This window comes from Podarcis raffonei, chromosome 3 (genome assembly GCF_027172205.1).
Source record: "Podarcis raffonei isolate rPodRaf1 chromosome 3, rPodRaf1.pri, whole genome shotgun sequence".
Lineage (NCBI taxonomy): Eukaryota > Metazoa > Chordata > Lepidosauria > Squamata > Lacertidae > Podarcis > Podarcis raffonei.
Window position 1 is genome coordinate 53,786,856 of NC_070604.1, and position 19,000 is coordinate 53,805,855.

Consider the following 19,000-nt stretch of genomic DNA (forward strand, 5'->3'; position numbering starts at 1 on the left):
CTCTGAGCCTAAACCATGTAGCTTTCCAGCCAAAATCTTATGATTGATAGACTGAGTAATGCCTTTAGTTTAGTTGTTACATACTGGTAAGGATGGCAACCTGATTTCTTCGATGGTTTTCTAATCTGTTATGGCTCAGGCCAACCCACCCACTATTCAAAGTATAGTCTTTGTACCCAGTAGTGGATTGGGTGGGATGGGCAGCAGATCAGTGGCCTCTTTAGCCTGTCTACTGTTGCCACCATTCTTCTGGCGGGCTACTGTTGTTGTCTGAAACTTCAGCAGAGCTGCTACAACTTTGCTGTTAAAGTGGTCCTAAAGGGCTCTCTAGGTTATCTATATCTCCATCTGCAGAAGGGTTCTTCCTCAAGAGTGGGCATTGTGGACGCTTCTTTAAAGTTTCAGAGTTTACTGCTAAAAAACTTTAAACAGTATTTGCTGCCATAAAGTGCAATGCAGACACTATCCAGGGCCACCTTGCTTCAAGGAAGGGTGTGTAAGGGTGTGTGTGTGTGTGTTTAAAAGAACACAGTCAACATACTTTCTGATTCCTTAAAAAAAACAACCCAAAAACATTTCCCCCGTCTAGAAGTGCTTGGTTTTTTAAAATGAAAATGTGGGTTATTATTATTTAAATTAAAAGGCAAAAGGGCACCCAACCGATTCTGTTGTGAAAGCTTTGTTCTATACTTCACAGACTCTTGTGCTTTCACTAAGTAGTGTACCACAGACCCAGTAGGTTATTTCTCTCTCTCTCTCTTTTCCTCCTGCATTCTTCTACAGCATGTTTGAACCAACTGGCCATGCTGACTTTGAGCTGTTAAGAGTTGGAGACAATCAACATCTGGAGGGCCAATGGCCAGGGATGATGGGAGTTGTACTCCAACAACATTTAGAGTGCCATAGGTTAGCCACCTCTGTTCTACAGGTTATATTCCTTTTCATCTCAGAAGAGAGAATACTTTTCTAAATTGCACAGTTTAGACAAAAAGGAATTGTAGGACATTCAAACATATAAAAAATATTTGGTAAAGCTTATCCATTAGTAATATTAGGGAATATTGGATTTCTCAAAACATTTTTTCAGGTCATTTGTACTATTAAAAAACAGAAGTTTCTTCTAGGAAATAATTTGGTTCTTTTTGTAAAAGTTCTCATTTCTGAATTAACTCAACAGGCTTTTAAGAAATTGTAACAGACACATCATTATCTTCAGTTTTACTTGAATGTAGCCAGAAAAATCTACAGCAGCAGCCTCCGTAGCTGAAAGGATGTCACCTACAAATATCACCATTTTATTATAGATACTGCCAACTTGAACTTGTGAACATAATTTGCTTCTATCCTGAACTTGCTGAAAATATCTTCAAAGTGAAACTGGAGCAACCATAGTTCAGTGGTAAAGCATCTGCTCTGTGTGCAGAAATTCCCAGGTTCAATTGCCAGCATCTTCAGGTAGCAGGTAATCAGAAAGACCCGTGCCTGACATGCTAGTGAGCCGGTGCCTGTCAGAGCACTAAATGTCTTGGGTAGCTGGACCAATAGCCTGACCCGCTATAAAGCAGTTTGCCAAATCCTATGTCACTGAAACCTTGTCAAATCTTGGCCAGGTTAAGTCAAGGATTCTGATGGAGGTTTGTATGGAATCCAAACGACAAATGATATTTGCTGTATTGTTTTGGACTATCCCTAGGTTCAAACAACTGCTGGTCTTATTTGTATGACTAAGTAGTTGGATTGAATTCAGCATCAGAATCAATAGCTCCCAAAGAAAAAAATCCACAACGTCACAGAAATATCAAAAAACATTTTCATTTGGATTTTCTCCATTCAGCAGTCTTTTCAATAAATCAAGTGATGCATAATAATCAGCAACAAAAGCTATTATAGGATTTTTGGGTCCAATATAATTATTATTAATGATGAAGGGTAGTATATAAATTTAACAAATAAATATAATAGTAACTGGGGGGGGGGGAAGAGATTAAATTCTTGTCAGCTCTCATAGTGAAATTGAAAACACATTTATTCTGAAGTACATCATTGATTTTACAGAAAGGTGTTGCAAAGAATGTGGCCCAAAAGGAATAGTTTATGTATTAATTGCTGTTCTTCCTGAGACCTCTGTGTTTTATATGAACAGTCAATTATATAACTCCCACAGTATCTCCATCATCAAGAAGGTATGGTAAAATTAGTTTGCCCTTTAATCTGGTATTTAAAACAAACAAATGTGAAATTCTCTTTACCATCAAGGTAAAGAAACAATATTAATAGAAAACTATTTAAAAAGAATGAAAAAGAGCAAATGTCTCTACTGTTCTAAGCTGAGAACTGCCTAAAAAAGTCTTGTGTCAACTTTTCTAGAGGGGTTATGAACTGCTATCCTTCAAGGGATAAAAACAGCCTAATCATAATATTTGAAGGTACACACAATATTCCACTTGTTGTACAGACGTTGCAAATAGGCACACAGAACTTCAAAAGCTGTTCCCCAGGTAACTTTGAATGTCCACCACAAATATATTAGAAATTGGTGTGCTTTCTTCATTCAATGAAGCCTTCAGCAGTTAAGTCTTCAGAAATACAAATAAATTGTAACGATATTCTTTGGCATGGTTTCATGTGGCCAAGTGGCATTTTCCCCAAATGGTGGAGAACTTTATAGGAAAAATAAAAGTAGCAGGCTGTTACTTCCAAGTTGTTTCCTAAGCCAGACGGAGCAGCGGATTCCCAAAAAAGAGAAAGAAAAAATTAATTTCCTTACCTGTAATTTTGTCTTCTCTGAACAGGAATCCGCTGCTTCGCCAGGACCCACCCAGTGTTGGTTGCTCTCAGCAACTCTTTAGTACTCTGGTTTCCTGGATTTAGTCAATGCCATTCTCATCAGAAGTTTTCTAGTCAGAGAGAGAGAGAATTGCAAATGTACTCTGCCTAGTACACATTTTCCTTGAGAATGTATTCCAGCCAGATGTTTCAAAATTTTGTTTCCTTGGTAACATTCAGACTTTGAGGTTTTGGCTATTGACCTGAAGAAAGACACACCTGAAGTTCCACAGGCCATGATCAGAGTTTCCTACAAAAACTGGCCAGGAACTTTTCAAACCAGGGGAAAATAAGGACTTTCCCATTGAGAGAAGACATGTAAAGAGGCCAGTTTTTATATCTGTTTATGTCTGTACCACTACAAGATATGAGTTTTGCCATAAAGTTCTTTTTTAAAAAAACTTCTTCCTACTTAAGACAGTGTATGTTTTAATTTGTATTGCAAGATCATTTAAACCTTAGAGTATTTTCTAATAAACACTGAAATGCAGTTTGGGAATATTAAAACTCCAGCAAGATTGATGTGAGAGGCCTGTATAAGAGAGACTTGCATAAAGAACCTTATAATATAGATATATCTGTTGTGAGCAGGAAAAACAGACTTTTCCAAGAAATCAAAACCATTTAAACATGGGAAGAGAAGGTAGGGAAACTTGGATTTGAAAATGTTTAAATAAAAGTTTCAGAGGATGAAAAAGCAGGGTCTACAGATGCCCTACCTTTTAACAATGTTCACCACTTCCTGGAAAAGTGCTCTCTCATCAGCAGCATATTTGACTTCCAATCCTGAGATGCCAGATCTGGTAAGCAAAGGTGCATGTTCTCTGTTACCTGAAAAGCAAATTAAATACTTATTTCTAGTAAAATACCTTGTTGTTGTTTTTAATAAAAAACACACATTAAAATTAAGCCATGATTTTTCATTGTTCAAGTCCCCTGCCACTACTGCTCATTGCAGACAATGAAATAGTTGGTGGAGATTTCGTATTTGAACAAACTGTGGGAAAGCATGCACATGCTTTTGTATTTTATAGAGCTCTGATTTAAGTAATTATCTTTTGTTGAAATGTTTATGACCTTTCATCAGCATAAATGTGGTACAATAAAGTGTGGCACCTCCAAGCTTACTTCTAAATTTTGGAGAAAAAGATTTAGCTTTTACCACTCAACAGAGTGATAATAAATAAAGGCTCTGTCCACACATTATGGTAAACCATACTCAGTGGTTTACAGGGGAACTTTATTTCAGAAAATGGTTTACCAAGATGTGCAAACCAAGCCAGCCTCATTTGAAATGTGATTCATAAGCAATTTTCTATATTTTTTTCCAATCAGTTCATGAGAGCTTGGCATTTAAAAGCAACTAACAAATAGATGTTTTAAATGAATGCAGTTTTCAGCAGTCCCCAGTTTCTAATATGCTTGATCCAAAGAATGGAAACCTTTTACACCCACAACAGTATGACTACTTATGTTTAATGAACATTATAAGAGCTGTGCTATATCACCTTAATCATGCTGCAAATAATTTTTAAAAACTTAATATTTTATGCAGACGTTTACAACAAGTACAAAATTCTGGTTGCCTCAGGTATTAGATGCATGGGAGGGCATCTCTTTGAAGTGACACTCAGGCTATGATGGAGAACATTAAGAGGAGCAGTTGCCAGTCACTAAGGTGGCATGGTGGGCAAGGGGCTAACTATGCTGGGCTTTGAGGGAGCTGTTCTGCACTCCACTGCCGGTGCATGGGATAAGTAGGACTACATCCAATATTCAAACTGTCAAAAATGCATTAGTTATTGGATTCAAACAATTATCAGAATAAATCTTATCACTTAACCATTTCAAATAGATGTGAGTTTTAAAAACAGCAAAGCAAGACTGAAAAAGATTAGTGGCCTTAAACCAAAATCTAGACAGGACAATATAGAAGTGATAGATTAACCATAAGCTATGCATTACTTTATTCACTGATGTATCAAATAAACCAATAGACTCGAAAAATGCCAGCACTCAATTCTAATAAATAAAGAACTCTGCAACATTAAATGGGGAAATTCTGTGTTTACAATCTAGTCTTATTCATAAATTCTTTTTCAGAGTCCGTCAAGTTAGCCTCCAGGAAGTAAGGAAAATTTAGTACAATGATCTATTGCTTTAGAAAGTAAAAAATTGAAGAAAATAAGATAAGAACAGGAAATTAATATTCTTAACATCTAGAAATAAAAGTGGATGAAAGATAGAAGTTTTGTCATAATGCTAATTTCTTATTTTTCTCAGAACCTTAGAGCTAGGCAGCATGAAGTTGTTTAATGATAAATCATCTCACAGAGTTTAACATTTTACTCTCAATATCAAATCTATTTTTTGTTTACTAGCCTAAACCAGTGGTACTCAACCTTTAACAGCTGGAGAGCCACTTCACCATTAACTGTTGTTGCAGAGCATAACATCAAGTACCAACATTGCAACCTTGCATCATGATGTTACATTAATTTGTGATGATGCCGTGCCACCACAAATATCATATGTTACAAGACATTTTGTAATCTTCAGTTTCTATTAGCTGCTGGGAAAAAGAGGGAGGTTTCCCCATTCTCCCCCCATGGCTGCTGGGTTGGAGGCAATTTCTATTCTTACCTGTGGGGAGATCCCAGCAGCTCCTTCGCTTTCCTCCTATGGGAGGAGGTACTTCAGTGACTCCCACACTGCCGGTCCTTTGGTCAGTGCTCCCCGCGCTGCCTGATAGAATGGAGCGCCGATCAGATGCCTACACTGCGAGAGCCGCCTGTAGGGCCTCAAGAGCATCCGGCTCTAGAGCCACAGGTTGAGTATCACTGGTCTAAACAAAGCCAAAAAGGTACAATACAATAAGGGCCCTGTTTAGACCCTTCAAAGATCAGAGAAAACCACACAACAACCCTTATGCAATATTTAACAAAATCAACTTGCTATTTCTACTAAAATCAATTTTGACAGATTACCAAAGTTGCTGTTCTCGAACAGTCCCAATGCAAACTAAAAGGAACTGGTCCAGCACAAGGGTTTTGAGCACTTCCTTCTAAGACATGTTTTCCTGTTTATATCTTCTGGACTTCTGCAGGAGCATGCCGTGAAATATTAAACTTTGGTTTAATATATTATTAATTGGTATTTAAAAGCATTATAGCCCTTGCAAATGTGCACAAGAAGATATAAGGTAGAAACCATTACTATGCTTCTCATGATTGGACAGTGAGATGACATAAATTTAAACAACACTAGCAAAGATCCTTCAAAGCCACATTTTCTCATATTGTTCATTAATACCCAAATATGACAACATTCAAACACTGAAGTAAATTCCTAAAATAAAATTGAAATAAGAACCTTGGCTTGAGATTGTTCTTGTTCTGTCTTTATCAATCACTATAGCACCAGTGATTTCCATTTTATCAGTATTTGGCAACGGTGTGTCAGATGATATGCAGTAGAATAGAGCACAGATAGGATCAAATTCAGGATCTGCCTCCAAGTCTCTTCTTGTTCGCGCATGTAACTCTACACTGAGAAGTGTAAGATGTTGAACCTACAGCAAAAAGTATACATTGTTATCTTCTTTTAAGATACCTTTGAATCAAATCAAATACAAAACTATCAATTTATTTTACATGCTGGTCAATAAAAATAACCTCACGTTTGCTTGTGGAAATTGAGAAAAATATAGAGTATGCTTTGTGATAATTATAATAACTGGGATTAAATGAAAGAAGTATAGGAAATCTAGACTGTTGCTCCCTACTATTGAAGATTTATGCATTTTTGAAAAGTACCAATCTGCAGCAGGTATCTGATACTTAGAAGCCATGTACTTTATACACTGCATTAAGTTTTGTTAGTACTGTATTTCAAACAGCTTGTGTCATTCCCTATCTTCACACTTTCTGAGAATTTTTTTTAGCAGGATGCCAAAACCAAATATTAATATTCAAATGCAATCACTACCAAACAAGTATCCATATAAGAAATTACAGTCAAGATACCCAGAAACTCCCACATCAGCTACTTTTTAATCACTATGTAAACAGAGTAAGAATTGCCCAATTATACAATGTACCATAATAATACATATTTTTACCTAATTCAGGATATGACCAGTGTGCAAGAGGAAACATGACACATAGCATCCACCCTGCTTGAATGGCTCTGAAATTTAGACTTCACATTAAATTTATTTTAAAGGCAGGTGGTTACATTCACAATACACAAAGAAGAAGAAGAAGAAGAAGAGTTTGGATTTGATATCCCGCCTTTCACTCCCTTTAAGGAGTCTCAAAGCGGCTAACATTCTCCTTTCCCTTCCTCCCCCACAACAAACACTCTGTGAGGTGAGTGGGGCTGAGAGACTTCAAAGAAGTGTGACTGGCCCAAGGTCACCCAGCAGCTGCATGTGGAGGAGCGGAGACGCGAACCCGGTTCCCCAGATTACGAGACTACCGCTCTTAACCACTACACCACACTGGCTCTCCAATGGCATACCAAAATATAACTCAACAGAAAAAAATTGTACATGGATTATTTGAATGTGAAATCAAAAGAAAATACATATTAAATGAGTTATACCTAATTAGTTTTGACACAAAGTAAGGGGAATATAAAAGAGAAGACTGCAGATAATCAGGAGGGCGACTCCTGTGAGTTGGCATGTTTTCCATTAATCTGGCCTTCATTCCATCTGCAAGTCCTTTCCCTCTCTTCCTCTAGACTCGAGGATGAGCTTGGAGAATACCATGACATCAACTGCCAGGTACCTCCATGTATCTCTAACACATTGTATGCTTTATGGATTTTAAATGCAAGCTGCTTGGGGAGCCAACTGTGGCTGAAAAGCAGGGCAGTAAATTATTTTATCAGATCAAGTTGTTAACTTTCCGCAAGCTGAAAAATCTTAATGCTAATCAAGCACAGGTCATCAGCCAAGAGATAATGTAACGTAGCCTTTGCCAATCTGGTGCTTTCCATATATTTTGGACTACCACCAACCACAGTCAGCACAGGCTGGGACCAGATTGGCAAAGGCTGATGTAATGTAATAATCAAAAGCATAGGGCAAGCAAAGTTACAAGCAAAGATCTGTTATTCCAGATTGTATTTAGATTAGAAACCAAGAACCTCAAAGTCTCGTTACCATCAAAGAGGATATTGTGTTCTATATCCAGGCTGCCTACACCTGCTATATCTGCTACTCTTAGTACAATTTCCAGGGCTATGTTAAATGCTTCACTTTTTAAATGCCTGCAATATTTTTAGATAGCTGAAAAAGAAACAGCTGCAGGAAGGCTGCTTTCCTCCTTCCCTTTAGAAAGAACTCTTGCTGTAATTGCCAGTTGTCCCATGACTTTAGAAGTGATGAGAATGCTTCTGCCACCAGCCAGAGGCCTAGAGGATCTGTGACGTTAACAAAGCTTGTTGAGGCTACGAGTTTGCAGGTAGGGAGATTACTCAGTGTCCATCCAACACACCTACCTTGGTTGTTGCGATGCCAGGGAGGGAAAGTGTGAGACCTGGGATTTCCAAATCTCATGGGACCTATAAGACAAAGTCTCACAGAAGCCAGGTTTCCTGGGTCTTATGAGTGAGATTTGCAGGCCTACATAAGGCTCTGCATATATCTACCTCAGTCAGGGCCAGACAGACAGTACAACTCATCCACTCTGGGCTTGGCACAAGTTTACCCCAGGTCACAACTGGTTACTCATTTGAGGGTTCAAGAAGCATGTTTTTAATGGCTCCAGATAAGCTGTGAAAAAGCACTTTTTTTGCCTTCCTTGGGTATTCCATTTTGTGTTACACATAAGCTACATGCATTACTTTGACACAACTTTACTTCTGTTACATTTGATATATATTGACCATTTTACTCCAGGATTTGCCTATCTCCTTATTGCCATCTACAAAGAGCCACTGGGTAGTCACACCACTTCTATACAAGCAAAGCAGCAAAGAAAGATCAGCTGGGTCCAGTTCACAACTTCATCCTGGCATTACCAAACCTCCTTTCCTTTCCTTTCCTTTCCTTTCCTTTCCTTTCCTTTCCTTTCCTTTCCTTTCCTTTCCTTTCCTTTCCTTTCCTTTCCCTTCCCCTTCCCCTTCCCCTTCCCCTTCCCTTTCCCTTTCCCTTTCCTTTCCCTTTCCTTCCATCACATATCTTGCTTTTTTAGTTTGCTAGTCTGATGACAAGACATGCCATTGTTTTACTGATGTGAGCAGTTTTGGGAGACAGTATTTGTTTGAAGAGCCGGATAAAAATATAATACAGGCAACCCCCTATTTACATGTGCGTTATGTTCCGAGGCACCACAAGGGTCAGTGAACTCACATAAAATTGAAACTCATTGAAAAAGCCTGCAAACACCCCATTCCACCCCTTTGGTGATGGTTCAGTGACGTCTTTATGCTGTTTCTGGATCACTTCTAAGTTTGGCACAATGCACATATACACAATCGTGGACATATTGAACGTGAGTAAATGGAAGGCTGCCTGTACGATATAATAAATAAATCCAGTGGACAAGCAGTCATATACTAAAATTCTTAAATCCTGGATGTATTTAAATTAGAAATGAAGAATCTCACTTTTTGGTTACTGCCACAGCAGCAACTGCCCAATTTTGGTTACTGCCACAGCAGTTTGAGTAAAACACAAACCCTCTTAAATGCTAAATCTGACTGAAGAATGAAAGAAATACTCCACCTTTTCCCCTGACAGGACTCAAGGCAGCTTACAGATAAAACCAGGAATTGCTAAAAACATAGAAAAAAACAAATGCAACCATAGGTAAAGCATCTTCAATAATACTGTAAATTACCTCATGTAAAGCCTTTGCTTCCTGAAGATTTTGTACACTTATTTTAAAACCATATGAGTTGTTTAATGATGGTCCTTCAATCTGAGAAGTCTCTTTCTTTGGGGCATTTAAAGGAGTGAATCGGTTCTGTAAAAATAAAACATTGACAACAATAAACTTTTCACTGATTAAGGCCTTAACTCTACCAAGTATAATTATTGAACAAATTCAATTATTGGGATTACTCATTATTTGGATTACTCATTTTCTTCAGTTGCTAACACTAATAAAATATATTAACTCATACCCATTTCCAGGAACAGAAGCCCTGCCATATCAAACTTCTATTTACATGCACATGCATGAGAACCATTTCACTGTAGCGTTAGACACACCACTAAGAGTGTGTCTAAATGGAGCAACCATATGGGTATGGCAAATCTTGTAAGGTTGCGCACCAACTGTTTCCTAACTTCTGGCTAGGCAATAAAAGGCTGGAGGAGGGAAGCAACTAACTCTATCAACATTATTCCAGCATTCACACATGCATATCAGTCACATGGAATTGCACCACAGGACCAAGGGGTCCTTTGCTGCTGCAGGTGTATAGGAATGGGTCCCCTAGTCTGACTAGATTAGGTTCTAGGTGCCCGGCATGCATTCTAAATGTATTTAGCACTAAGGAAAGTCATACTAATACTGACTTTGACTTTTTGGGGGGGGATCAACATTATTCACAATCAGGATCATTTTGTTACCTACAGATAAGTACCAAAGAGTTAAAGGTACTTTTCTGGCACAGAATGCAATTTCTGCTAACAGAAGGACTGTTTTACAAAACATGCTAGAGCCCTGCAGTATTCAAATATACCCAAATCAGTATTATGAACTGAGTCCAGAAATAAAGTGGGAGCTACTGATTTTCTTTTAACGGCAGACTGATGTGTTCACAATGGTCAGATGCAGTTAATCGCTTGCTGTGTTCTGCATCAGTTGATATCAAGACACTTTTCAGTGCAAATATTATGATGCAATTTCAATTAAGAAAAATTAGTATAATTATTGTACAGATGTATCCTTATTTTACTTCAGAACTCAGAAAATAACTAAAATTGAGCCTAATAAAAATGCATCCAATTCCATTTTTACCTTGACTTGAGTTCTTAAAAGTACTTTTCGAAAAGCATCAACATTCCTTCCCCTTCTAGGATTCAATTTCTGAATGTTTGGTCCTGGGGTGAAGGAAAGAGAAGAAAGTAATGAGTGACTACCACAACAAAAATACACTAAAGCATCCTTTAGTATTACTGAATTAATTTTTCAAAAGCTACAAAATGTTAAGTACAATATCAAGGCATAGAATGGTCTGACACTGCAGCATATTATACTGCTGGTCCTAAAAGTTATCCCAATTATAAAAATTAATCTTCATTTCCTAGGTCATGCTAATTACATATTATGGAAAAAATCAAGTTATTCTGGTTAAGGCTATTTTCTATTAGTAAAGCTTAAACTACTTGTCTAATAGTACTTCCATAAGTGGTTTCAAGCTTTTATTGCTATCTTCTATTACATAAGTACATATATGTTTGCATAATTTCACTTTCAATTTCTGCAAACGACTCCTTTCATAATCTTACCTGGTAATAATGGAGTGACTCCAGGTGTTTCAGTTATTCCTCCTTTACACATTTCCTCTCTAAGGGGTGTACTATGCAGGCAAGCAGTTTCAGAATTACTATTGCATCCTTTGTTCACAAATGGGGAGACAGTGAAGGGTATCTTGCTTTCCCCTTTGACAAGCTTCTGTTCTCCATCTGTTAATGTTTCATTTTCTTCTATAGAGGATAAAATATCCTCTGAATCTTCTGAGGAAGATTGTTTGGAATCTGGGGATGTTACTTGTTGCCAAGGAGGAAGCACTAATGAATCAGGGGAGCTATAATCAACATAATTTTCCTCATCCCTGTCTGTTTCTATTGCTGCAGTGTCAAGCAGCACAGTCTTACTCATTTCAGGGATATCTGTATCATGCTTTTCCATGGTTTGTGTTGGCATTGGATTTGAGGATGAAAAACAAGTACCTTCTGATCCTACAAGACTTTTGCTTGGCAAGATAGAATTCTCAACTGCCTTGGCCATTTGAGAACACATGTTTTTTGGCAAAGACATGCGGTTCAAACTCTCATCAACCTTTTCCACCTCAATCGTTTTGGTAATCATTCTTTTCCTAAAGTGTTCATAATCTTCTTTTGCCTGCAGCCATGACTGAACTTGCTGGCAACTTGGTGCACATTTGCAAGGCATGATCACTATCTTTTTGTCTTCACTAGTTTTACGGTTATTTCTTTGCTTTTTGTCAGTAGTGGATTGGCTACTGCGAAGCGGAGAGCCTGGTCTAGGGCTTTGTGCCATTGCCAAAAATGCAGTCTTCCATAGTCGCAGCCCTTCCAATGAGAAGTCTCCCTCAAACTCAAGTAGGTCATTTGGAAGTCTGGTTTCTACTGTAAGCAGTCGTCCTCCAATTTCTCTGTGAAGATATTATTTTCAGTTAACAAGAAATTTATCTTAATAGAAGGAAAGAACTGTCAGGAAAAAAGATTCCATCACATGATATCAACTCTTGTATTTGTCAATATCCAAATTAGGTCATCAACATTTCAAAGAAGAAGCAGACATTTAAAGTTTTGATTCACATTTCAATACTCCCCATAGCAATAGCTAATGACTATGAATTGTATTCAGTATTGCATGAGCAGGAGGAATTTGCACAATAGATCTTTTCCTTTGCCTTTATAAGTCTTTCTGCTCAATTTTGGGCAATACCTCCTGCCAACTTCAGCCTTGTGTAATACAGTATGTCATGCCCCCACCCTCTGGAGAGGTTTTACAAGATAGGCAATGGGAGCAGGAGGAGAAAGGTAAGACTGACTGTGCAAGTTTGTTTTCTACACCTGCAACATTGAATACAACCCTATGTTAAATTCTTCAAGGTGCCCAGAATTTATGAATCTGCAAAGATAAAGCAGAATATTTTCTTTTTATAGAATCTCAGGATTCCCCAAACTTGGGTTTTCAGCTCTTTTTGGACTACAATTCCCACCATTGCTGACCACTAGTCCTGCTAGCTAGGGATGATGGGAGTTGTAGTACAAAAACAGTTGGAGATCCAAGTTTTGGAAACCCTGTTGTACATTAATGAGCTACTTTAACCCCATGCAATTCTAGCTCTTGCTTAAGGGAATAGGAGAGAATGCTACATTAAAGCTACATCTAATTTTCCCATGACTATATAAATTATGTTAAAGCCAACTAAAAATACATAGGTATAAAATAGAAAAATTTGACTACAGTCCACTGGTATTACCACATTACCTTGGCTTTTCTGGTGCATCAGAAGGGTTGCTGCAAAATGGTTCCTGATAAATTGCTTCTGCAAGATCGTGATCCAGTAAAGTTGACATAATTTCTTCACGACTTGGAGGTGACATGAGAGGCTTAAGGATGTGAGCAGCACGAGGTGTAGAACTTCCATTTTTTGACTGTGAGGGGGAATTTGTAGATCTGGGTGAACTATCTGGGGTTGGTGTTAATGCCTCATTGTTTCTTGAAATATACAGCTCTAAATCTTCAGAAGCTGCACCCATAAGTTCACCATCCGGTGATGATAAAATGGAAGAAAAAGATATACTAATTGAATCAAGTGACTGAACAGGTTCAAAAGTGGCTTCCTTTCTAAAGTGGTTTTGACTCCAATCACTATTTGGCGATGAAAGGTTAAGAAAAATTCCTTTCTTCACTGCATTTCTCTCCAACTGAAATTGTTCTTTTTGGCACATCTCTGCCTGTTGCACATCTAGTGGTAAACTAGGTTCAGATGGTGATGTAATAATGTTATTTTTCCACTGGCTGTGGAGATGGTTTTCATTCATATCAGGGCACCTTTTATCAAAAAGCTGAGGACTTAGTGGACCAGATCTTAACCAAGCTGTGGGGTCTGAAGAATAATGATTTTCTTCCTTAGAAATTTTGCTATTGTGACTTAAAAGATCCATTTCTGCTGCTTGACCTGGAAAAAGGTCCTGAGTTACATCGCTCAGAAACTTCTGTGGTAGATTTTGATCTGCTGGGACAAACTGACTTGCAGAATAAAAGCTGCAAAATCCAGTCTGTCCTATAGTATTAATATCAAAATTGTAATTATGATCAGGTGACAGGCTGTCTTCGAGTGAGTAGCAACTTTCAAAACCTGGATCTGAACCAAAAACCAGGTTATCAACAGATAAGACATGGCCAGTCTTACTGTTTTGCTGCTTTGCAGAATCTTTTAAAAGCTTGAGATTTTTTTCTTTAGATTTTTTCTCCCTAGATGTACGAGGATTTCTTGGGGATGCAACTGAACGTGATTTTTTAACTGATTTGTTTTGATCAAGAGGGTAGGAAGCACTTCTGTTCAACTGAGTTTTAAATGATAACTGCTCATGCATGTTGTTTAGATGTGCTTTTTGTTGTCTTTTTTGAAGTAATTCCTTAAGAACAGCTAAGCCAGAATGTCCTTCACTGAATGCTGAAGGTGTTACCAGTGTCTTGCCTTTACACTGGGAATCAGCTTTGGTTTGAGAGGTTGTTTCTGACAGACCCTTTTGCTTTATATTTTTTTCAGGGTTAAAATGTGACATATCCAAAATAAATCCTCTTTGTTTCTGTTCCCATCCCAGCTTTTTAACTGGACTTCTCAAAGAAGCTACAAAGCATTTTTTTGGCAACTGAAAAGATCCATGGCTTTCCTCAGAAGTTTTAAAAAAAGAAGAAATATGCTCAGCATTTTTTGTTGATTCTGGAAGATAAACAATCTGCTGCTGATTATCTTTACAATGCAAAAGTTTACTAGGATGAATCTGATCAATCTTCATTGCGTCTGAAGAAATATAATTTTCATTTACATTTCCAACAGGGGATAAAAGTCTGCACTGTGAATTTGTAACCTCTTCAGCCTTTTTATGCATTATATCTTTAGAACTGTATGCATTCAGCGCTACCTGAGATATATGGTGAGACTGGTCAAATAAATTATTTTGAATTGGTTCTTTTGTCCTAAATATACCACTTTGACTAGTAGCTCTTTGGAAATTCATTTTGGCTTTTTCCTTTCCAGACACCACAGAAGTTATGGCTGGATGGTGGTCCTCCTGTGTCAGGAGGGAACCTTGATATCCTACAGGCTTTTCATTTTCCAAGAGTGAATGGAAATATATCAATGGATTTACTTGTGCATGAGCTGTCAATGGCAGTTGTGCTGATGGTAGATGCCCTGTTGAACAGCCAGTTGCTTGGATATCTTTTTGGGTACAAAGTGGCTGTGAGTTTCCCAAGCTGTGAGCATTCTCAGGTAAATCATGGTGGTTCAGCACAAGTTTAACCTCAGTTGAAGGAGGAATACTACTTTTTTCATCTGTTACTGTCATCAACTTTGACACTTTTTCTATTTTTTGTTTTTGTTTTGCTCTAGGCTTTCTCTTCACCTCATTTCCGGTTTTGTTAGTCAGATTATTCCTAATCTTTTTATTAACTCTAACAGTAGTATTAACAAATTGCTTTTTACATTTTTTAGTCTGAGCTTTTGCTTGACTATGTTTTCCTGTATGGGAATTAACAGTCTTAGTGCTATATGTGGTAGCATTTTTAAACACTAATGTTTCTTTTTCTAGATTATTAATAATTTCTTCTGCATTTGGGTCAGTGGGAGACCAACAGCGAGGTGGGGATACATTAACTGGACTTGCACTTCTTTCTGACAGAAAGCCTAATTTAGACATAACATCGCTATAGTTCAAGTCACAGTCTTCAGCTTCAGTGCTATATGATGGTAGAGGGGGAGACAGAAAGGCAGAGGTTCTTCTTCTGAAATATAGGGTTCTTTTAATATTTTTACTGTTCATGTTTTGCAGTTTTCCAACCTTTTTCTTGGTTGACTTGCATTTTGCTTTTCTTTTGTGACCTTTCTTTGGCATTAATGGATAAATAGGATATTTGGTTGCAGGCGAATCAGGAACTTTTGGCCAAAAGTCCTTTAAAGGTGCAAGTTTTTTATATAGATTCATTTTTTCCTCTGTAAGTGTAACTTGCTCCTCACTAGAATCTATTTTTCCTAGTTTAACAAGCATATTTTTCCTCCCTCTGAACCTATTTATAATAATATATTTTATAATAACAGGTGGTAATTTTTTAGAAAGTTTTCTTCGTTTTCGGCATTTTTTTGACCCATCAATATTTTCATCATTTTCCAAAGAATGAGGTAGGCTAATTTTTGAATTATGCACACCAAAGCTAGATTCGCTGTCTTCGGTTTCATAATTTATCTTGCGTTTAGCTCTGAGTGTGTATTTATTTCCACATAGCCCAAACGCCTGCTCAGATTCTCGAGCACCATCAGCTCCATCTTCAAAATGGCAGTCAATACAATTACTTGTATCCATAGACAATTTATTTTCTGAAGCACCAGGAGAAACTTGAATGATATCATTTGGTAACAAACTCTCTTTATCAGGAATGTTATTACTAGCATTACCTTGTACATAGCAGCTCTCTTTTGTGGAAGCAATATCGCTGATAGTTGTAGATGGCTGATTGCTAAGAATTACTTTCTTTTTATTTAGTTTTAACCTAGATTGTTTCTTGCCTTTTTTCAATTTATATGTAACGGGACCTAATTTTTGTGGCTGACTGAGACAATTAGAAAGAACAACACTAGGAAAGAACATGTAATGCGCTGCTTGTTGATTAACATTTGTTTTTTCAGCTTTATGCTCCTGAAATTCTTCATATCTAATTTTAAGGTTATTAAGGCCATCTCCATCAGTGCTACCTTCAGCAGAATAAATACTAGTTCGATTACCCTCCGAGCAAGACACCATTTCACAGTTTTCTGGTGCTGGGAAGAGGTTATCTGTATTTGTGTTGCTGGCTTTTTTATTTGCTTCATAGGATGCTTTATTTTTGGAGTGGACCAAATCTGAAAAGTTAGAATTCTGAACCGAAAAACTTTCACCCATTTGGTGGTTCATATGCAGAGATAAATCCTTTGTAGTTTTTCTTATTCCAGTGTACTTTCTGTGAGGCAAATGTCTACTTACTGAGGAAATGTCTTCATAAACTGTTTCACACGAAGCAGGGAATATTTCACTTTTATTACTTTCTGCGTGTGAATTTTCAGAATGGAGAATATTATTGAAGGATGTTGGGTATTTCACATTGTAAGTGCTTTCTTTTGTAAGAGAATGGACTGACAATTCAGGTCTTATGTCTCCTTTGTTTGGCTGAGAAAGCCCTTCTAAGTCATCATTGTTCAAAATATGAGAAGAAAGGGCACTTGTGTGTTTACACTGAAAGGTAATCTTAGCAGAAGAAGGTGGTTCCAGAGTAGCAGCATCTTTATGAAAAATCGAAGACTTTACAGATGTTTTGCTTGTTGCAATTATGGAGGTTCGAGAATTCTCATTGTTCAACGGATTGTCTAGAAAGGGATAGATACAACACATGCAATTTTCACTATTCATCTTTTATTTTTTAAGATCAGCTATTTTAAAGATTAGCCAGTCACTTAAGTATTAGGTAAAATAGCAACTGCTAAGAGACCCAATCTCTCTATCTCTTCCTTAATCTTACATTTCCTCTGAAACTCACTTTTGGTAGTTTTTGGTAGTTTTTCTTATTAGAAAAATACCACACTCAAATATTTTATTGCTGTATTTTTAATCTGGAATTTAGTTACTCCCTACAATCTATATCTCAAAGACAATTGAAGTCAGGCTTCCCTTGTCTCTTAAGATGCTTTTAAAGTGTGCTACTATGTTTCTGTTTTTCTAGGATTTTATTGCATTATATGGTTTTCTTGTATTTTTGTTTAATTGTTATATATATGTTTGTTATTGTAATGGCCCAAACCTAGAACATTATTAAGCCAACATGTAGTCACTTACCTTCTTGTATTTTTCTCACCAGTTACATTGTGGCGATTAATATTTTTTTCTCCTTACTGCTAGCTTCCACTTAATCCCCGCATCTGACTATTCTACTTGTGCCCGCCCCCTGCCCCGCATTTCACCTCTGCAGCCACCATAGCACACCTTTATATTCTCCTGTAACAGCTAACCTTTCAGTAGCTACAGATGGATATGGGACAAAGCAGACTAGAATACTAAATTAAAGTTAAAAACAAGGCACTAAAATTGTAGTGAAGCTATTTTTAAAATTAAAAGGCACTAAAATTGTAGTGAAGTATTAACAAATAGTAATGCTTGTTTGAAGGATTATTTATCAGGCTACACTTAGTTACTTTAAATAGCACAGCATAAACAGGATTATTGCCCCTTTAAGAAGTTAGACATGTAAAACTGCAGTTTTATCCCCTAACCAAGCATGGCCAGTTACCCTATCATTTTCTTTCTCCAATTAACACACAACTCCCATCACCTAGGACTTTAAATGCAAGCTTCAACTTGGTCCTCATTTCCTTCAGCCTGGAGTTCTTCACTTCTCTGCAGTCTTCAACCTGGCGCAGCAACAACTGCCACCTCAAGTTTACAATAAGCAGTTGTCACTTGACAGTACCTTTCTTTTCAGGACTGCCACAGAGCTTTGCTACCTTTTACTATCCCTCCTTACCCAATCACTACAATTTGGGTGAAATTCAACCCTTATTGGTCTGTAATTATGAGCCAATAAGATGAGGAAGCATGTCTATGATCCAATTAAAACTGGCTACCCTGTTGATGCCTGCGATACTGAATATAAAGCTAGAAACCACTTCAAATATAGGCATCTTGCCAACACTAGGTTGCAATGACAGTTTAACTGACACTTCGCTGCCTGCTAGTCTTTGATACAACGTATCCCTCTATTCCTGGCAGAAACAAAGGCAGTTTAGTTCACATACTTCATCTTTTTTGAAATGATAAAATAGCCTATAATTTCACCATGTAAACAATGCAGTTATCTTTTATAAACTGCTTAAAGTCTGTTTTGGCATTAAGTAGTATACAAATATATGAAATAAATAAATAATGACATGAAAAGTTTGTAATTCTATTTTACCTAGATCAGGAGTTCCCAACATTATGGGGCTTGAGGGCACATTTGGAAACTGATATAGTTGCCATAAAATGGCTGTCATGAGGGGCCTGGCTAGTTGCAAAAAAGTTTAGTGTCTGGTTAGAATAAAATAATAATAAAATTGTAAAGTTGGAAGGGATCCTGAGAGTCATCTAGTTTACTATATGTCTTGCATTTGTTTTTATTTGTAACCTACTCTGGAATTGCAGTTGCAATGAAGAATAGATAATAAA

At 37.3% G+C, this 19,000-nt stretch overlaps 1 protein-coding gene across 1 annotated transcript in view; it reads right to left on the reverse strand.

The window, feature by feature from the left end:
• The window catches only part of REV3L (REV3 like, DNA directed polymerase zeta catalytic subunit), a 62,994-nt gene that overhangs the window by 21,609 nt on the left and 22,385 nt on the right, over window positions 1–19,000 (reverse strand). The window contains exons 13-18 of the mRNA XM_053381688.1: window positions 13,032–17,169; window positions 11,297–12,186; window positions 10,806–10,888; window positions 9,678–9,803; window positions 6,199–6,397; window positions 3,546–3,657 (exon numbers count right to left, since the gene is read on the reverse strand). Of these exons, the coding sequence (XP_053237663.1) occupies window positions 3,546–3,657; window positions 6,199–6,397; window positions 9,678–9,803; window positions 10,806–10,888; window positions 11,297–12,186; window positions 13,032–17,169 (5,548 nt within the window). The remainder of the gene's footprint in view (window positions 1–3,545; window positions 3,658–6,198; window positions 6,398–9,677; window positions 9,804–10,805; window positions 10,889–11,296; window positions 12,187–13,031; window positions 17,170–19,000) is intronic.